The 22,090-nt window shown below is 35.9% G+C and overlaps 1 protein-coding gene and 1 long non-coding RNA gene across 6 annotated transcripts in view; one reads left to right on the top strand and one right to left on the bottom strand.

Annotated features, from left to right (window-relative positions):
* LOC109541240 (neurotrimin) overlaps positions 1-16,766 on the top strand; it is an 83,205-nt gene extending 66,439 nt beyond the window's left edge. For 2 of the 4 annotated variants that reach the window (XM_048661493.1, XM_048661496.1), the window contains exons 8-10: positions 993-1,064; positions 1,189-1,275; positions 14,398-16,766. In XM_048661493.1, coding sequence (XP_048517450.1) covers positions 993-1,064; positions 1,189-1,275; positions 14,398-14,579 — 341 coding nt within the window. In that variant the 3' untranslated portion in view covers positions 14,580-16,766. The remainder of the gene's footprint in view (positions 1-992; positions 1,065-1,188; positions 1,276-14,397) is intronic. The other 2 variants (XM_048661494.1, XM_048661495.1) reach the window with 2 other exon arrangements.
* On the bottom strand, positions 3,729-6,838 carry LOC125502648. 2 transcript variants are annotated; one of them, XR_007280417.1, is made up of 3 exons: positions 6,764-6,838; positions 6,503-6,699; positions 3,729-3,967 (listed from the first exon to the last, which is right to left on the bottom strand). It is a non-coding gene; the product is annotated as an uncharacterized LOC125502648 (long non-coding RNA). The 2 variants fall into 2 exon arrangements; XR_007280416.1 differs by lacking the exon at positions 3,729-3,967 and adding an exon at positions 4,186-4,410.
* Positions 16,767-22,090: the final 5,324 nt, after the last annotated feature.

Raw genomic sequence — 22,090 nt, 5'->3', positions numbered from 1 at the left:
ACTACCACACGTTTATGATTCACCCTGTATATTGGAAAGTAATTTTAGAATGTGGACCTTTTAAACGTGAAAAACTTTCGTTGGACGAATTTTCTAGTAAACTTCATATTTACTGAGATATCGTACTTTGACGCACTAATGAGCAACCCTGTATAATGAAATATTTCAATAGGCTTCCAATCAACTATGGAACCATTTCAAAATATAATTATTCTTCTTCTTGTGCCGTACGCTATCACATCTTCGGCTCTTGTAAATATCAATAAAAGATGCCTATTTAGGTCTGTCGGTTTTTTGGTCAATAGATGGTGACAAAAATGATACACTATTTTTCAAGGCCCAACGTTTCGATTATATTTAAGTCATCTTCAGGGTTATACCGCTTCAGTCCCACTGCCGTCTCCACATCAAAAGTATATCTTATCGAATTAGAGAAACCTACACCTACCCCTGTAGCCGTGCCAAAGTTGTTTGTAGTCCCATAAAATGTTCAAATGATGTGGTGGACAGAATGATTTCCGAATCTTTAGGATATAGGTAATATTTTAGATAGTAAAGAATTTCTCAGAGGTAGGAGTAAGTTTTCTGTTGAGCAAAAAAAGTTTATTACAAAACGTTTTGCCTGAACGAGAAGCTGAAGATGCATACACTACTGCAAAAATGACGTCCATTCTATAAGAAATATGTAGGCTGAATGGTGGTAAATCGAATTCGCTGTTCCATGTTTTCGTGAAACGGTTATTATACTTGTATAATGTAAGTAGGACTACTTTGCATCCGATGGATATATCATGTGGATATTTTCCACCCCTTTAAGTCTAAAGAACAGCGCTTTTATTATAATTAAATGCTGTAAGGAACTAATATACAGTCCCAATGACTAGCATTAGTTCAAGTAACGGATCTTGTCTTACGGTCGATAATACTAAATATTTTTCTCGAATAGTTATAATTTCAAAAGGTGATTTACTTGGCAAGATTTGTCTTTCCAGAAGTATTTAATCCTTCCACCCCTAAGCCTTTAACATCGTCTGCCACACAACACAACTTCTTAACAGGGAAAAGTAAGTTGACTTAATATTTAGACCTTTAGGATAGAAAAGGGAAATCAACAAATTGAAATATTGTTTGCGATAATACATACTACATAGTAACATCACACTTCTCCTATCAAATATTTTTTTGCAGGCAATCAGAAGACCGCTATCGGACGAGCGAGCCACAATGCGATACATTTTGAAACTGTGTCAAATTTGTCAAACAAAAAGCAAAGCGGTGAGTTGATAAGACTAATATTAAAATGTAAAATTTATGAACTACTGTATGAATAGTAGCCTAAGTATTGCATATTCTTTGTGATTCCAGTATTACCCTATACACTTTTCCCTTATTTAATGGCCACTAAGTTTCCCAGGGTCATTCCATATGTGGTGATATGAGCGTGAAGTGTGGTATCGCGCTTCTTCTTTTTTCTACTTTATAAACCTCAATATCTCCACTGCTGGAAATGGCTATTTCAAAGTCCTCCCCAGATCTGTCTGTCTTGCACTCTTTGTATTTAATTTCCTCCTGCTGTGGCATTAACAGAGTCCGTCCATCTTTTCATTGCTCTTTCAACGCTTCGTCTGTTTTCCCAGAGACCATTCTAAGGCACCTTAAGCCTCCATTTACTGCTGTCCACTCTGGCCACCTGCTCTGCCCATTCAAATTGGGTATTTTTTCTATAACGTCTGATATTTGAGTTATTAGTCTACTGTTTTCATTTCTTATGTGATCTCTTAAACTGACACCCAGCATTTGCGTCGCCATAGTCCGTTGTGTACATTGTAGGGGCTCTAGACTATCTTTTGCGACGCTCATTGTTTCCAATCCGTACGTGTTTACTGGAAGTATGCACTATAATGCGGTTTCCTTTTTATGTGTATAGCGACATTTTTGTTCGTTAAAAATAAAATTTAGTTTTCAGAAGGAGCAGCTATGACCTATTCCTCGCGGTATTTCTGCTTTTTGACTTCCTTTATCAATTCTTGTTTTATGTTCTAATTAAGTGTATTGGTATACTCTCAATCTCTTGTCTGTCAATCGATTATTGTATGTTTCGTGTGCTGAGGATTTTTCTTTTTAAGATGCTTATTTCGAGAACTTTTTTCTGAGAAACCTGATGTTGTCGTTCAATCATAACCTTTAGTTGAGGTGGGTCTCCAATAGTAAGGGATTCGCTATAGACTTTAATTGCGTTTCTTTCCGAGCCTAACCAATTGAACACATCCACAAGCGCCGCCAGTGGGAACAGCTTCGGTGAGGTATTGTCTCCTTGTTTTACTCCCTTTTGTATGTTTGTACAACGCCTTCTTGCAGCCGAAAAATGTTAAGTGGATGTTGTTTTTGTTCGGTTTTACTATCAAAATACGAAGGGTATGATCTGTCGTACTATATCTTTTACGGCAGCAAGCTGGTTCCACTGGTTGAAAAGAGTAATAAGTTTAAACTATTTTTAGATCTAGGAGCTCTAGTTTGTTTTTATGACTTTTCTGGATTCCTTGTTGATTTACGTCAAGGATAATTATCACTTGTATCTTGTGTTTATTGACAACAACCATGATTTATCTGTCCCGTTTTCGGTTTAGTTGGAAGATGGCCCTGGCCGTTTTATGGTCACTACCGGTGTCAAACTTATTAAGCTCTGGCACGCTTTGTCAATGTGTTCTCGTGTTAGTCACTTAAAAATCGATATAAGCTCTTGTGCGACAGTCAGGACTTTTCCATGCCCATCTTCTTTGGAGCTTCGTTTTTATGAACGAGTTCATCCAATTGGGTTCTTCGAAAGGAATCGAGCTGCGATCAATAAATCTTAAGATTAATTGCGGACACAGCATTTTGGAAATTATTTGGGATTGTGACAATTTTTGCGCAACTTTGAGTTTGATTTATGACATTATGAAAGTGCGTCGCTTAAAACCGGCATAACCCGCTTCTCCATAAATTTAAGCACCCAGTCATATGCTATGCAAAACACAAATTTGCATTCGTCAGTTTTAATGTTTAATCTTTATGGTTCCTGACAAAACATTTTTATGACTCCAATTGCATCGGAATGTGTTAAGCCGTTCGCTTTATTTTCATTTTCTTTGAACCAAGTGCATGATGAATTGCGTTTTCTGCTTTTAGGTGTGCTTTTTAATGTGGTCTGGAAATACTTGGTGTCCTTCAAATTCCTTTCTATGTATTGGATTTTAGTGTAGAGTAAGATTGTTGACATCCATCTGGAGATGTTCTCTAGAGTTATTGAAAAATTGTGAAATATAGTTTTCTGTTAATTCAACTATATTTTCGGCAAATTGAAGGTTATTTTTGGGATTAGTACTTATAATTTGCACCCGTGTGGCAGTATAACATATTTATGTAATATCTAGCCGGTTATTCATGGCAGCTGTTTGAAAATGAAATAAAAAAAACGTGCAGTTTTCAATTAGAAATATTTAATATCAATAGGAGCCGGGCATTGCACCAAATTTGGAAGATAATATTGACAAGTAATTTTTTTGAGAAATCAGTGGAACCTCTAAAACCGTTACATACATCATAAGAATGGCGTCTATTTCAAACCAACCTTTATATGACTTTACTTTACGTCTATAGGGCGACCCGTTGGGGTTATTGCTGTCTGTATTCCTACAAAGATAATAATTTCAACGTTTTCGACGCATCACTAGAATAAATAAATTACCGTAACGGCAAACAAAAATCCATGAGCGGAAGACGGTGAAGTGTTTGCTTATCGTTGCTCGCCACCATTGGCTTCCTTTTTGAAAAGTTTTAGGTAAACTTCAGTGTTTGAACCCCTGTTTGGCTCCAAGTTTTTAAAGTCAATAAAAACTAAGCAAATCGCTCGAAGCTCTGGTATTGGTGACGCCGCTTTCTATTTCGTATGCTGTGCTCACGACCAAAAACTCTTGTAAGGGTCAAACTGCATCAAATTAGCTTATAAATATGTGTATAATATAATATGCGATTAATTGTCTGCACTTTCGAAGGGACCCCCATGCATTTTGTCGTCCTTTTCAGATGTAAAACCTGATATCCTTCTATGCATTTATTTTTATAGTTCAAAATAGCGACTATACTATAAACGATCTAGTTTTCGCACACCTAAAGTTAGAACCATTTCCTCAAGAAGTCATGACATTAAACTAATAAACGTTTATTCCTAAGATTACGCACTCTGTTATACATAATTTCCAAAGCTATTTTCGTCCCCAATATTAGATTATTATTAGATTATTATTAGATTACTGGATTTTTAATAAATGAGGTAAGCTAGAACACAAAACTGACTGATTCGATTTGTACTTCTTTCGGTAGTTACTCGTTTAACGTTGATTGAAATTCCGAGGTAGATATTGAGTCCAGCTGAAAAGCAATGTGGAAATTAATTTTATTATTAAATATTTCAATTTTTATCTTATCTTCAGATAAATGTTTAATGTTTTCAAAATTATCGAATGTAGTTTTGCTTACATTTGGTAAAAAAACATTGTATGTTCTGCGTTTGCTATTGTTGAGGCTACGGGTGTCTAATAAAAAAGTTTTACCGAAGCGGAGTCAATACTCCTGAATAGCAATTCAGAATATACACGATTTATGATTTGAAACATTCATATTAATTGTTTAAATAGCGCTAAGCAAATGTGACTCATCAAAGCTACTACAAACAAACCTTATGTTTTAAAGAGCCTAGGAATGAAACATTCAATACATTCGTTCAGTATATACAGTTCTAATTCTAAGTAGATGGAATTTACTTAGAATTCCGCAAGTTCTGATCACATAGTCTATGTGCCAAAAACTTCCTAAACTCTCAAAAAGTGAGCACCCAATTTAAAATGCGTTGCTTAAATATATAGAGACTTTCGGTTAAAAGTTAGTTAAAGTTAACTTGAAATTTCAAATATCGCAAAATGGTAATACTTGGCGGCCATTTCAGGACTTTCTAGTAAAAGTTTTTGAGCAAATAGAGTAGAGTTGTCTTCGTTAACTGACGTACTTTTGATTACCACGGACAACACAAATTTTATGACATTACTATAGACGCCATCTTGTATATTAATTAATATGTAATGGATACTCATTCAAAGGCATTGTTATCAGTTTATAATATTTCAGGTGACATATGTTCATCCGCCATGTGTTTTGAAGCAAGCTTTTCATGTGGCTATAAAGAGTTATTCAAATGTGCTTTTGGAGTAGATAACCCTTTAAGTAGCGAGTCGAAACCTTATGGGCATAAACTCTTAGCCTTATGAGCTATTTTTATCAATAAAAATATCACGGGACACTATGTTCGCAAGATCACTTCGTTCACATGTAACAACATTTAAATATTAGCTTCTTGCACCTCGTACTGAATATCAAATATACTGTTTGTCTACTTCAGTTGGCAAAATATGGAAAACCTTTTTTTTTATTGCACGAAAAGAAGTTATTCATAAAACGTTCTGCATATTCGTAAATCTAAACTACAATCACCAGATTTTATAAATAAGAATATTTTTTAAATTAGGCGCGACTTTATAATTTGAAAACAATTAAGTATTGTTTGTTCGAGAAAATTTAAATAACTTGTGCCAAATTTCAACAATTCGTATTTGTTTTTATTTTCAACAATTTCAACAATACCTCCAATAAAACGTTATAGCGTAATGATACCAACCTACGGTAAGTGAAGAACATATTAAAATCAATAAAAAAGTCAATAACCTATAAATACGAAAACCATTTCGGTGCTTGGTGGTGAAACGAAATTTTTAGATATGAATCTGTGGTTTTGTGTGTGTGAAATCTGTGGAAAGAACCGTTTAGAAATGTGGACAACTCACAGGAGGTATTCGAAGTTCTGCCCATGTAACTCCAAACATGTTTCTGCCCGTTGAATCCTGTTATTGTGCACTCTGCGTAACATTCCTGGACTCACATTTTGTGCAGTTCCCGTATTCGAGTTACTAACTCCTGCTCGTTTTGTACTGGTGTTCGGTACACCACATATTTATTGCCCCCAGAAGAAAAAATCCATCGGAGTCGGTCAGGGGATCTTGGTGGTCAGTTTACTGGTCCATTTAGGCCTATCCGTTTGTCTGCGTATTCATGGTTAAGCCAAGCTCTTACCGGAACAGCGAAATGGGCTGGAGGCCCGTCCATTTTAAGCCAGAGATTTTGAACGGTGGCAAGTGGCAGATTGTCTAGTAAATTTTGAAATTCCGAACGAAGAAACAATAATTTTTTTTTATCATTGAGCCGAGATGGCAAAATTACGGGTTCCAATAGGTGAATACCCAGGATTCCTGCCCACACATTTACACTGAACCGGTCTTGGTGATGAAACGAAATTCGGTGTACACTGGTGTCTTGGCGATGAAACGAAAAACGGTGTTGCCTGGGAAGGTGTAATTTGTTGCGCAATGCTCCTTGTACTCCTGAAAGGATCTGATGCGGTTATGTTCAGTACCTGTTCTTCTATGTCTGGAACCCGAGCACCTCTTGGTCGTCCACTATCTACTTCAATTCTTGGAGCCAATCGTCCAGTATTTCTAGCCCTTTGAATTAGCCGGCGCAGGACATGCGCGCTGGGCTATCGTCGGTTGGGAAACCTGTTGGCGTAAGTTCTAACAGCTTCTGCTACATTACTGTGGCATTCCCCCATACCTAATAGCATATTCATAATATTGGTGAATATTTTGTAAAAAAAGCTTCAAAGTAAGTAACTTACAATTTGACAAATGCTTGTTATTTGCGACAAAAGATATCTACCTGTGACTACCTGATAATGACAAAAAACATCATTGACGCTTTAACTTTTCATCGAAAAATTGTAGAATAGTATTTTTTTTAATATCGAAATTTTTTGTAATTTGAAGCAAAGATAGTAATTTTTCTTTTCAAGCGGTTAAGTATTCCAATATGCTAACAATTAAACATAGAACACCTTCAGAATAATGCTTAATAACAAAGTTAAAAATCGATTTTCAACTGTTAATATCTTCTACAAATTTGCGAAAAAAAAATGTCAATATTTTTTTCGTACTCTCCAAGTGAGCCCCTATAACCCGTTAAAAGGAACGACGCCAATTTTGAATCACCCTGTATATATACATTTAACTTATAATTCATTTAAAATTCATGTTTTTCATTCTACTAAAAATAATAAAAAACGTTCGATACGAAGGCGAAAATCTGTTCTTCCCAGAAACGACACTTTCCGCTTTTGTGTCGAAAACTACTATTTTTGTGTGCCACACTAAAGATGCTTCTCTAGGTGATGTTTATGAAGTATACAGGGTAATTGAAAATGGGCGTCATTCCTCTGGAAGTGTCTGGCGGTGTTTTAGAAATACAAAAAAAATTGTAAAAAAATTTAATTGTTATTAGGCTATGATAAATTTGGATAAAACTATATCAGAAAGAGGGCAACAACGTTTTTCAGGGTAATCTGCCTAATTAACATTACGTAATTACCTGTTGCTTTAAAGGCAAGGATAAACTGGTAATTCAACAAAATTCGTTGACTGTGGAACGTACTTTTTCCAAATGTCAATTAGCTCCGCACAAGCTAGTGCCTGTGTAATCTCCTTATTATCCACTCTTATCGAGCAGCTTTTCGTATTCGGTTAATTAACTCTTGCTCAATTTGTACCGGTGGTTAGTAATCCATTGGTTTAATGTGTCATTGTGCTGTTCTTATCGTATCTTAGATACGTGGCAGAAATGTACCCGGTATTTATTTGATGCCTGGGAAGTGTCAGCTGTTGCTCTCTGAGTACCCGTGGAAGGTTCTGTTCCATTGATGTCCAATATTTGTTCCACTGTGTCTGGAACCCGAACACCTATTGTCTATTTTTGTTGGTGTGAATTTTTACAGCTTCTGCTATGTTACTGTGGCATTTCCCCAGAACTAATCGCATATCCGCAAATTTGTGAAAGGAGTTTCAAAGAAAGTCACAGTATGACAAAGGCTATTTACCTGTAACTATATAATAATGACAAAAAACATCATGGCCGCTTTGACCTTTCATTATAAAATTGTGGAAGAGAAACTTTTCAGTAATTTCGTAATGGGAAGCAAATATAGACATTTTTCTTAAGTTTTCCAATATGCTAGCAATTAAACATGGAACAATTCCAAAATAATGCTTAATGACAAAGTTGAAATTCGATTTTCAACTGTTAATATCTTCTCCTGTACTCTCAATCCCTTCAAAAGGAAGGACGCCAATTTTAAATCACTGCATATGAAGCTTTGCAAATACGTTTTATAATTGACCCACTATAAACACAATTTTAATTTTATATTTAGGACTTAATTAAGACTGCTGGCATTTCTGCTAAACTTATAAATCCATTCTTTCAAATGTCACGAAATACAACGCATGTTTAAATAGCGGACATGACTGATGAATGTATTTTACATTTTAGGATATGCAGAATTTTTTATAAATAGTTACTTTTTTCGTAAAATTTTTAATAAAAACGTTTTTGATTTGCTGCCAACTTAAGTAGACAAACTGTTTACGTTTTACATTTCATACTCTCTGCAGTCCACTTAAAAAAAATGTTTTTTGTCGATTTTGCATTAGTACTTTTGACCCATTTGATATGTCACCCATTGATGGCAAATATATTTATTTGATCATAAGAGAAATTCAGATGTTTTTAAGTTTCAACTATTTTCAAGTCGTTTGCTATCGCCGAAAAGAAGCGGGTTTCAAAATGCTTTTGAAGAAGAACATTGTTTGCACGACCCATAAATTTCTCTTACATATGGAGCAATATCACACTCACTTCCACCTTCACCTGAAAAAATTTCTGCATGGGTCACCGAACATCTAAAAGTTCGTACAAAGCTGATTCTGAATAATACATCAACTTTGCTGAATGCTCATCCATAGCTGAATTGCATATTATCAGCTGAAGCAATTTGAGTGAAAATTGTTCAATTATGTTCCTATACTTTATAGTTTCCTCATGTTTTCAACTTTTGTGAAATTCCATCTCAAAAGTTTGGATTGGATCAATCAATTTATGGCAGCATATTTTTGGCTTCCTGTTTTGCCAGTCAAATATGTCGGCATCAAACTTTAACAAACTTTTCCACATTGAGTAGATAAAGTTTAATACGATGATTAATATCAATAATGGTTGTCTAAATAACCGAATACTAAAATCGATGTTTGCGTTTTGATTCAGTCTAAATCCACAAAAAATCAATCATGTACCAAACTTTTATGCCATTTTGCCTAAACTAGCAAACTATATAGTCTGTACAGTTTTAAGTCGTCATTATTCTTGACTTTCAGTAATTATTCGCAAAAAGAAAATATCCCTAATTGCGTAGTTTATTTACTTTTTTTACGTAATTATTGTCTATCTGGAATATTAGGCCTCCTAGCCCCAACGATGTGGGAAAAAAACAACTAATTTTTCATCATCGTTTTACGCTCTAAAAGTAGACAAACATATATTAATTTGTAAGAAATTAAAATATGTTTTTTTGCTCAGGAGCAGGAAGAATCCCCCGTAGCCACAGATCTAGAAGACATTTTTTGTGGTTTTGCAGGTGTCATAAAAATTATTTGTTTGAACACTAATTAACTGTTTTAAGCAAGAAATGATTTGAATTATGATTGTTTAAGCGTGTAAGTGATGTGATGCATATTCTGAAGCTATGGTAGAATAGTGCACATGGTGTTTCAAAGTTAATATTTTTGACCTCCCGGGATTAGATTCTATAACTAATTTTGAGTAGAAAATGATTTGTTATGGCCATTTTAAAGATCTCGCGAATTTACTGTAGCACACATTCTAGACTATCTATTCTTGACAAACAACGAATACGACCTTGCGTGTATCAACTATCAATTTAAATGACAATTTAAGTTAAAACTGTGGTGCACAAACTGTCGTGTGGGGGTTAGCGGAAAAATCGATTGTACGTTCCCTGATACGATCCTTGCGCCATAATGAGGCTAAGAGGGTCTTGTCATCAGTATATGGCGCCAAAGATGTACTTACTACTTGTTGGAATATGTCGTAGGGGTGGCACTCAGAAATTTAAAATAATTATAATTTTTTTATTTATTTATTTCTTTATTTCAAATTACATTCTGATACATGCACATGTATAAAGAATACAAAATGAAATGGCGTTAAAAAACAATTCACAAAGGACATATTATACTAAAAGGTACTGTTGTTACCCATATAGTACCGATTATTTTCAGACAGTGTTAATCTGTGTGTTGGATACAAAATGTTTCCCGTGCGGGTGCTATGATCCTGCTTAACGTTGTTATCGTGTAAATAAATACTCTTAAAAACACATAATATTGCCTCAAAAATGTACAGACCGTACACGGTTAAAACACACTTTGATTTAAAAACCCCTTGACAAGACTACAAGGGAGACATTCCGTAGATAGTCCTTAGTATACGTTGTTGTACTGTAAATATATTTCGAGTCCTCGAGCTACTCGCCCAAAAAATTATTCCCTGCCTAAGTGTTCCTTCAAAGTTTTCGAAATACAGGGCCTTGCGTGCCGTTTCATTCAGGTATCTTGAAACATTTCCGATACAAAAACAGATTTTATTTAGTTTCTTACTAAGGTAATCAATATGGCTAGACCAGTCTAAAAATTCATCAATATAAATCCCCAAAAATTTTGTACTACTACCTACTGCAATTTGTAGCCCTTTAGCAACAATTGTGTCTGGTTTCTGATTTTTATTTAATTTGGTTCTAAACAGTAATGTGTTTGTTTTTTATTTATTTAAGCATAACGCATTTTTTCCAAACCATCTTTCTGCCGATGTAAACAAAGTAGTGGCATTTCCCACGAGTTTAGGGATTGTTTTTCCTTCTACTAGCAGGTTTGTATCATCTGCATACTCCGTTAGCAGAAAATTTGTGGTAAGATATTCGCTGTTAATGTCATTCATAAAGACTATACACAAAATAGGTCCGAGCATACTTCCCTGTGGCATACCTACTGTGCTTTGCAAAATTTCTGATTTGTAGGACATACCGTCCTGGCGTATAATCACCCTTTGAGTTCTCTTATTTAAATATGAGCGAAACCACTCAAGAGCGCGCCCCCTGATCCCATAAATTTCTAGTTTTTTTCAGCAGTAAATTTTGATTCAGACAGTCAAATGCCTTTGAAAGATCCAATAATATACCTAGAGCCATGTCGCCGGCCCTGGATCGTCCCTTCATGTACCCATGTTGGTTTCGCGAAAGAATATCAGACTCCATCATAAAATTCATTAACCGTTTGGACATGACAACTTCAAATAACTTTGAGAAAGCCGGTAGTAGGCTGATGGGTCTGCAGTTATCTAACATGTTAGAATCGCCTTTCTTCTTATAACATGGTCTAATTGCAGACAACTTTAGAGATTCAGGAAACACTCGTTAATAACTTTTTCGGAAAACATTGATTAAAAATTGCCAAAAAAGTGCTCATAAAAATTGACCATTGTTTATTTACATCCGCCACATCTATTGCATAAACTTGCTAACCATTCTTGTTGATTTAGAATATCGAAAAACTCCTTTCGACTATCCTCACTGAAAAATCTCTTGAAGTAGCATTGCTTTGTCGGCTTTACGGAAATTTTACACTCTAATACTATTTTTTGTGCAGTGTGATCCGAGATGACTTGCAGTGTGATCCGAGATGATTTCGGAACATTTGTAAATATATTGTCTATACAGCTATTAGATGTTGATGTTATTCTTGTATTTTGATCTATTGTTTGGTACAGATTAAAAGAGCCCATCACAGATAAAAATTGCGTCCTGTAATCATTACATTCCAAAAGTTCTATATTAAAATCACCCGCAATGACAATATTTTTATTTTCATTCGCAATTAGGGTAAGTGCGAATTCTATTTTTTTAAGAAAAATTTTTATGTCTCCTTTTGGTGGCCTGTATATTGTCATCACGATAAAAGACTCTTCTCAAAATTTACTTTCTATACATACACATTCAAAGACGCCCTCTACTGATAGCTTATTGATTTTTGTTCGCTGGGTAAATTTTCGGTTTTTGTCTAGGTATATTGCAGCTCCTCCATATCATTTTTTTCTGCAATAGCTGGACGCAAGCGTAAAATTATGAATACCAAGCGTTTTTAGGTGTTCTTCTTTTTTCCAATGTTCGCTAATGCAGAGACATTTGCAATTTTTATTTTCATCTAGCATGTGATTAATAATATCGACACAGTTTCCTAGAGACTGGACATTTTGATGTATGATACTGAATCTTGTTAATTTCGTCGGGGCATTGGTATTATCTCGGTTAGGCTGTTCTGTTGAGTCGGAAAAAAAGTTTTTTGTTCTTGGGTGTTGTTAAAATTAATGTACTCGCGCTGTTTCTTCATATTTTGCAGAAAAGCCGGACATTTTTGATCTCTTGCAGAGTGAATTCTGTCATTAAGTCTCAAGCGCTTACAGTTTGGACAATCTAGAATTTGTGTTGCACAATGATTGGGTTCATGTGTACCTCCACATTTGTAGCAACATACATCGCTTTTACAATGCTTAGCTACATGTCCGAAATTACAACATCTGAAGCACAATGCAACATTGATATGTTCCTTTTAAATTTGATTAACATGTCATGTTTTCTTGTTTTTGGGGGAGTTGCCCAATGTTCCTTCCCGATGTCGTCACTTTGATGTGGGGTGGTTTTTGTGATTGTGCTATATGTCTTTGGGGCCTTTCCAATGACTACTTGTGTTTGGGGGGCAGTCTACTGGTTTAGTATTGTTTGTATTTGTGCATTTTATTTTAATTTCTCGTTGCAATTATAAGTTTTCTTTGTTTCTTCGAGTTGTCCTACTCTATATACTAAGGTTGTCACTGTTTTATGGACTTTAAAACTTGCCTTCCTTATCTTTGAAAGGTCGTCTTTATTAAATTGTTCTTTCTCCGAGACAGTGTGAATGTTTTCCAATGCTTCCAGTATTTCTTCAATTAGTGTGACATTGTTAGTACTTGCAAAGTGTAAATCTTCATCTTTTGTAGCACCATTATTAATGTGGTCTTCTTCTTTAGCATTTTCGGTCTGTTTTCGAATCTTTTGTCTGTCTTGTATGACCGGAGGACTGGATGCTGATCTTGGCCTTTTTTGTGTTTTAGTGTCATCAAAACATGGTTTCGGTGGTGTTCTTGCCATTAATTTTTTAGGTGTAAAAATACTCATTTTGTTGCTTTGTTCAGTTGTTTTATCCAATTCTAAATTGTTCTTATTGTGTTCCCCCTGTAGCTCGATATTTTGGTGTGCCTTATCAAGGAATGTTGTATTCATTGGATTGTCCCTTTTTAAGGTAGATAACCCAATAATTTTATTTATTTGTACCCACCTCTGAATAATCAATGGATTCCAGTGAAGAACTTCTGGATTTCTTCACTTTTCCATTTGCCGTTTTTTTCTTGGCCCCAGTCCTTTTGGCGTCACTTTTGTCACTCATCTTATGTTCGAATTATCAATTTCGGTTCACTAATGCCACCAAAAACTGATTTAAATCGTATTGCTATTTAAACACGTCCGTTCAGTCGGCCGAACGCGAAAATCATCATGATCCTAATCGAAAAGACTAATTTTTAAAGGGGTATTGATCGAACCAACCATTATGAACCAGGAATCTGTCTACTGATAAGTCAAATTAACCAGAGCCTGGGCTGTTGCAAGTCATTTGTCCCAGACCTCAAAAACCGAAACTTAACATATATCTATACCTATGAGTTTATCTTCGGTACCCCTAATAGTTTAAAGCATACACTGTGCAGTTTTTGAGAGATTTAGAAACTACATTTTTAGTTCAATTGCTTTCAAAAGTGAGCTCAAGGATCCTTTTGCTGTGCGCATTAAGTATTTATTTAAAATTCAGTTCTTTGCATACATCATTGATGCACACTTACAACAGTAGGTACAAAACAGGTCCCGTGGTGTCTGGGAAACATGTATGAAAAAAAACCTTCCACAATTCCTAGGAAAAATGATGTCCAACATTTAAGTTTTAGTGAGAAGAACATGTTAGTCAGAACTGTGGTGCGTAGATGTATTATCTCTAAACACATAGAGCATGTCAGAGAACTCGATGGGGACAGTAATTTCATGCGTATGTATTTAGTGTTCAGGTGTTTGAATGTGTCGTTTGTCTGCTATGTCTAGCTGATGGGACTAACAGGATCGATAAGTCACTTTTGGGGGTGGCCGCGACTAACAGAAACTCGGTAGCGTCTGCACATACATCCAGAATATATCATAATAAAATATCAGAAAATCTAGGCTAGATATTCCGGTGCCTACATAGCAAGAACTAATTTAAAATTTTACAGATTCGTATGATTCATCTAGCGGAAAAAGCACCACAGCAGAAAATCTTGAGCAAGTACCAGCATCTGTAGCAACTAGTTTTTATACATTTCAAATTACATTACCCATTAGAAGTTGTTTTTTAAAAGGGTACATTCCGTTTATACTCATAAACATAGGATTACTTGATACTCATATTTGGTAGATAATCATCTCCACATTTTTGGGCTTTCATTTATTTTGACACATTCCAACTTGGTAGAATCTTCTATACTTGATAATCAGAAGCTGCAGACTGACAAAATCAATACGTCTGAAAGAACCTCATTATCGATGCCTAACAATATATGTATTTGGGAGTCAAAATCAGCCTTTTTAATTGAAAATAGAGTCATAAAGTTTTTTATTTACATAAGATGAGATTGTAATTTCGAAATTTTTTGTTCTTTATGTTAGTTCTGAAACTGTAAATAGTTATCAGCAATACAGGGTCTTCAAGATAAGGATGCATCGCATGGGATCTCCGAAATCGTAGGAAATAGGGAGTCGGTTAAATTATGAAAAAGTTGCGTAATTAATGACCACCAATGAAAGTAAATTACAACATGTTGGTTTTTTGAAATAATCATCAATTAGCATTGGAAACTCAATTAGAAATTTTTTTTATATTTTACTACTGGAAAACATACAAAATTGCTGGTTTCAATAAGACGGAGCTCCTGAGCACAGTGTCCGACAATTTCTGCAGTACCGGTCTCAACGGGTCCCAAGAAGATAGATCGGAACTTATGGTGACACTATCCGATCAGCACAACCGCCAGACTTGAGCCCACTCGACTTCACACTCGGGTTACACTTAAAACAAAGTTTATATTCAATATTTTAACACGGCAAGCTAACCTTTGAGCCCATTAACCCATGTATTTAATTTCATAACTTCAGATCTATCCCGGTATGTAAATTTAACGGTAAGACGAACGTACCTGTGTTTAGATAATAATGGTACCTGTTCGAGAACCTCAAACGTCTCGAATCTCAATTTCTGCACGCCATCAGCATCGGCAATAATGCAGATACCGGTGATTCGAAACCTACCCTGCGGCCAGGCACTTGTGAAAGAACCATGGGGGCTCACTCATATGGCCATGCGCGTACCCATGTTTTTGGGAGCGCAGCCCCGCCATCTGTGACTGGTTTGTTCAAGATAAATTGAATGAAGTGACAATTTACAGTTTCCACTTAAGGGCATAAAAGAGACAATCTTATAGTTTCCACTTAAGGGCATAGATGACATGATAGCGCATTTATAAAACGTGGGGATTTACTATTTTTATGTTACAACATGTTTTAACAATTTTATTGATAACCTAGGCAACGGAAATATAACGAGTGTAAATTTGATCTGCCACTTCATTTTGTCTTTTTCATTTCTAATTAGATGCATGAACGGGGAGACCAAAGTTCAATCAAAATTGGTTGCTAACTCAAAAACAGTTGAAAATTATTACAGAACATTTGTATAGAGTAGGAATAGAATTGTGGCAATAGTTAGAATATGCAATAAAAAGTACGGCATTCCATTTAAAAAACGACAAGTTTGGTCTGCTACTTGAATTTGAGACACCCTGTATTAATTGATATTATCTTAAAATAAACTAGACGTTAGTATCTACAACTTTTGTATTTAACATTTTTCTCTAAATTGCAAATGAGATGCAAAAACGGGGTGGCCAAGTTTAATCAATAACCCTGTACATATAAAATAGAAAAATTTATAAAAAAAATTTTTTGAAGTAATAATCGGTACACACCGTACTGTGTTATAATACATCGTTACATTCGCTATTATATTTATAATATTATAAAAGTGCTCTAAAAATCTAATACCTTATGTATGTTTTTTCAATCCAGGTGAAAAAGAACTTGGTGATGAAATGTTGGAATACATTTTCATCGACATTATGTTGTAGAGGTCGAAAAGGTGCTATAAGGAGGTATTTTTGTTTTTTCAAATCAGTTGAAATAACTCCGCATATGATAAAGAGCGAAAATACGAAAATCCACATATTTTCTCAATCTAAATATCTCAAAATATAACAACAATATTTTTTTTTCAAAAACGCCATGTATATTTCCCTCTGATTGCGCAACTTTTTCATAATCTAACCGACATCGCATCTCTTACAGTTTTCACGATGCCCATGCAATGTGAGCTTAAATTGGTCACCCTATGCCTAGAAGTTCATCAGGCAGTAGAACAAAATGTAAACATATCATGTTGACCAATAAAATCATTTTTTGTAATATCACAAGTCAAATTTCCAACGATTAATTTAAGTATATATTGATTTGAAGGATGTATGTAATATAAATAAAAGTAATCGGAAGAAATTATTTTGTGTTTCCCTCATCCTTGATATTTCCGCAAGCAACCGTAGGAAGTGCAGTCTCTGCAGCGGATAAACCAAAACGTAAGGTAAGGTTTTTTTTAAGTAAGGTAACGCTCACACTATTTGTAAACTATTATACTGTAACTAACTATACTCCGTATTATCAGACTATGAAGGCTTTGACGGGCGGCCAAATCAGATATAGAAATGTTTTTCGGGCTTTGAAGCCGTGGTCCATGGGAGTTTTTTCCTGATGTTTCGTCAACAACTGCGATGGACATTATCAAAGGCGATGAGGCAGTGGGCGAAGTGATCATTTTTTGACTAAGCTTGACCCCCCGGCTTTCTGGCTAAGACTGATTCAACTACTGGATCCTCTGTCGTATTTATGCCCAGCGGTGTGAGCTGTTTGCCACAAAATGCGTTTCCAATCTAGATTAGGGCCGTTACTTCTCCTTTCCTATAAAAATTGTCACGTTTAAAGATCTCAATGGCCTCTCTGGTTAGTTTCGGGTAATACCGTTGAGATTGGTGCAAAATGTCCACTTTATCGTCTAGAAGTGCGTGCTCCGCTACTGCTGATTTTTCTGTTTGTCCTAATCTGCAACTTCTTTTATGCTCAGTGATTCTCGTGTTTACACTACGTTTTGTAGTACCGATATATGCCCTGCCACAACTGCACGGAACTCTGTAGACTCCTGGTGCTGATAAAGCAGCGCGTTTGTCCTTGACCGATCTCAAAGTCTGTTGGATTGTTCGTGTTGGTTTAAAAACTCTTTCGATTCTGTGTTTCTCCAGTATCCTGCCGATCCTGCCCGTGACTCCATGTATGTATGGGAGGCAAGTCCAACAATTGTTTTTGTTTTGTTTTCTCTCAACCTCCACTGTTTCTTGGTCGAATTGCTCTATTAAACTCGTTCTTGTCACAAATCGACTTTGTTCGTCAAATTGTGGTACTTGATTGCCCTTCGCTCGGCGACCCTGCTGGGTCCACTCCTCGTCCCTTCCTTTCAATAACGGTGGTCCGTGAAGGTGGGGCAACCACCACGTTTCCAGACAAAACCATGATAAAGACTGCTGATGTTTGGGAGGGAGATACAAATATCCAAACATCAAAATTAAAATAATCCCCAACATATTATTAACCTAATCTGACAAACGTGCTTACTAAATCCAAGTTACAAATGAAAATCGGTAGACAAAAATAGCTTATTACAATTATAACTTATTCCTACATACATTTGAACAACGGGTTAGCAGACAAGTGACCCATTGGCTAAATTCTATTTTTAACAGTTACACGTTTACGTTTAATGAAATAGTAAATGGCCTCAATCGTATTGTATTTACAGAAGGTAAATAATGTTGCCAATGAAAGGACTAGATTATCAAAATCTTTCAAAAACTATATGTAATGAACGCGTAATTATATATGCTTTACCTGCATATGGAGGTCATTTATCGGATTCATTTCACACATGTTTAGTGAGATAATAATATTTACTGAATAAGATACTGTTTTTCTATTCTGCCAAGTCGTTTTAGGTTATATTTTTCGAACTAATAAGTATAGTTTTTTATTACTCCCTTCTATTTACAGTCAGTTTAAATAACAAAGTAAATGACATGTTAAAATTAAAAGATAAGTCATGTAGAGTATATTCCAGCGAACATTTCTCTCTCTTAATCAACTAACTTAAATTCAGTTGCCCATTCCTATCATTGCACTATGTGTCTATTCAAATATTAAATCTGTCTATTAAGTCTGTTGGCTTAAATCGCTTATTCGGCGCACTTCACCGGTATTGTCAAGAAGTTGATTAGCAAGCACGTTGGGGTGCACTTGTAGCCTGACCTCATATTTTTCAGAGTATCTCCTCACTTCGCTTTTGCCGATGGCATATTCAAGTCAGTTGCTATGATTTTGTTTGGGGCGTAGTGCGAGGCGTTGGTCACCATGCGAATGACTGTTATCAAATCTCTATAGGATTTCTATACTGGAGTTGCTGGCTGTTTCCCATAGCTGTATGCCGTATGTCCATATGGGTTTTAAGATAATTTTATAGATAAGCAGTTTATTTTGCAGTGATAGTTGAGATCTTCTTCCAATTATCCAAGTTTCTCTTTGTGAAGATATGTTTCTGCCATGTTCGTCTTTTGCCCAGATGTAATCCGAAGTACTTTGCACTTTCTTGTTGTGTTAGTTGGGAATTGTTGAGAAAGACCGGTGGGCATATCTCTCGTTTCATTGAGTATATGACATGTACACATTTGCTTTCATTGGCTTTGATCTTCCATCTTCTGAGCCACGTCTGGATTTTATTCAAGTTGTTCTGCAAATTCTTTGATGCTTTACTCGCGCTAGTGTGTGATGCCAGTACTGCTGTATCATAAGCAAATGTTGCGACTGTCGTCAATCTGGTAGTCGGCATATCTGCTGTAAAGAGCACTTAGAGTATGGGCCCCAACACACTTCCCTGTGGTACTCCAGACTTTATGGCGTATAGGTCTGAATATGCATCTGGGTGCCTGACTAGGAAGTGTCTGTCTGAGAGGTATGCACGTAATAGTTGGTGGAATCGATGAGGTAAGAATTTCTTTAATTTGCAGCACAACCCGTCGTGCTAGACCTTGTCAAAGGCCTGACCCATGCCCAGAAAAGCTGCAGAGCAAAATCTCTTATGTTCGAGGTCGTTATTGATTTGATTCATCAATCTGTTGATTTGTTCAATAGTTCCTTCCGTTTTTGTTCCGAAAACGAAATTGATGGTTGGGTATGTTTTCTTAAACCGGATTGGTTCAAAGCGCTTGAGAAACAGCTTTTTGAACAGTTTTGATATTATGGGCGGTAGAATAATGGGCCTGTAGGATGTTGGTTCGTTCGGATTTTTGCCTGGTTTGTGTATCATAATAATTTCTCCTACGTTCCATTGACACGGGAAATATCCTTGGAGGAGCATGGCGTTAAAAATTTTGTTGTATTGCTGTGATACCTTTTCTACTTGGCTTCTGTAAAATTCTTCCATTAACCAGGTCATATCCGGGGACTTTGTTAGGGTTTATGCTTCTCATGATTGCTGATTTAACTTCGTTATATCTGAATTTTTGCACTGGTATGTCCATCTGGTATGGTTCTTTAAGCAGGTTATCAGTTTCTTCTTGAGTCAGTACTAGACAGTGGGGTTTGAAAACTGATGAGAGGTGTGTAAATACAAAAGCTTTTTCCTGATTGCTTCTGGCCCATTTCCATTAGCATCTCTCAAAGGAGGTACCGGTTGTTGTAGTCTTCTCAGTTTTTTCGTTGTTCGCCAGAGGGAGTTGTTTGTTGCTTTGATGGGTGACAAACCTTCTAAGTAGTTTTGGACGGACTGATTTCTTAGTCTTTCGAGTAGGTTTTTTAGACTTCGGGCCGGTCTATTGAATTTGTCTTTATCTGCCTTCAATCTGGTTTGTTGCCATCTCTTTCGCAGGCTTCTTTTTTCTGATATCTTATCAACCCGTACTGATTTTGGGCATTGACATCTGGCTTCGTCTTCTTTTGGGTCCGGTGTTGCCGTCCAAGCTGCAGTTTGAATGGATACGTCTAATTTTTTAACCGCTGCCTCGATTTCAGTTGGCGCTTTGAGAGGGATTCTGAAGTCGATACTTTGGTCCAGTGTTTCTTGGAATAGCTCCCTGTTAGTTTTGTAATTACATAGGGTAGGTTGATTCTTTTTTCTGGTTATGCTTGAATGCATTGTTACTACTGCTGGAGTGTGGTCAGAGGACATATCTAAACTTGTTTCAATGGTAAGGTGTTTTGTCTCTATGTTTTTCAGTACAAAAAAGTCGATTGCATCTGGTATCTTGGTTTTATCTGTGGGCCAATATGTTGGTTCCACCAGTCGACAGGTACTGTAAATTGTTGGGGGTCATTGTGGCCAGTAGCTCTCTTCCTTTCGTTATCATGAGTGTAAATGCCCAGTGTTCGTGCTTCGCATTGTAATCTCCTCCGGCAATGAATTTGTTACCCAGAGTTTTAAAATACTTCTCGTAATCCTTCTTTTTATTATTATGTTTGGGGGACAATTGACAGCAGAGACAGCAATGTTTACTGACGCCATTTTAAGGGCAACGGTTGTTGCTTGTAGACTTGCTTCCCTATAGGGTTGTAGTTCGTGGTGTTTTTATGTAGTTAATTTTTCTTAAATAAATCCTTCATCAGAAAATGACAAAACAAGGACACTTTTGTCCGCTGCAGCATTATCATAATGTTGAACATTATAAAATTAAAAAAATAATGGCCACACCAGATAAAGTACATTAATTTTGCAGTAATAGCTTTAATGTGCTCTAAAGCTAAATTGTAAATTAATTGAGAAAAGTTGTTAATTTTGAACTGCTGCAAAAATTGCTATTGCATATAATTTTAATTTTTCATGTTCTTTTTCCATATGGAATTATTAATGTTTATTTCCCATTTCCCACGTGGATGTATGAAACTACAGTTTATCTTTTAATATTAATTGATATTTAACGAACTATATCTGAGTAACAATTATAGCCTGTACGCTAAAACGTTGGACGCATGTCGTCAACGACGAAATTTGACTACCAACATAAAAACAATTATGCATGAATTTTGTGTGATAAGTCGAATCTTTTCTGTTGTGTTTTGGGCATTAGAGAACCTCGAGTAATCATAAAATGCGCAAGAACTTTAGAATAGTACCTAATTTAAAGCGCTTGATTATTTATATTCATCTTTAAAGTTTTTGGGTTGGTAAAAATTACAATGTAACCGAATCAATCGTAGATTTATCGGAAATTTTTTAGAGACACATGACGTTTGTTTGTTGCATTTGTCATGCACTTGTCCATGACTTTTGCGTTGTCGGTATATTTGTTCTTTTCAAAGAAATCGTGATTCCAAAAAGAATAATCAGCAAGAGCGAAACAGCACTGAGATAATTTAATACCGCTTCGAGTATTTATGTACAGGGTGGTTTCTTAGTGCGATAGAGTCCATTATTTCCGTTGGTGATGAACTTTCGCCAAATAGTTTCAAATAAAAGTTGTTGACGCACAAAGTGCGCACATTTTAAAAATATCTTATATGATACAGAGTGTCTCAGAAAAGCGAGGCAAGATCAAAGTTTAGGCAAGCTCACAGTATTTTTTAAATAGATCTACCCATTTTTCATTAGCTCATGAATGCAGGAGCAGTCACTATAAGGCTAGCCTTAGTGTATTTTAGGGTAAAGGGGTTGCTGGTGATGGATTTTAAGCCCCTTACAAGCTCCACATTTCCACATTCCGCTTCGTCTTAGGGGTCGCCGCTTTTGCA

Source organism: Dendroctonus ponderosae, unplaced genomic scaffold (genome assembly GCF_020466585.1).
Source record: "Dendroctonus ponderosae isolate FM_Combo_2020 unplaced genomic scaffold, Dpon_F_20191213v2 Dpon_F_20191213_1, whole genome shotgun sequence".
Classification (NCBI taxonomy): Eukaryota; Metazoa; Arthropoda; class Insecta; order Coleoptera; family Curculionidae; genus Dendroctonus; species Dendroctonus ponderosae.
Note: the sequence above shows the minus strand (reverse complement) of the source record. Positions and strands in the feature narration are given on the sequence as shown.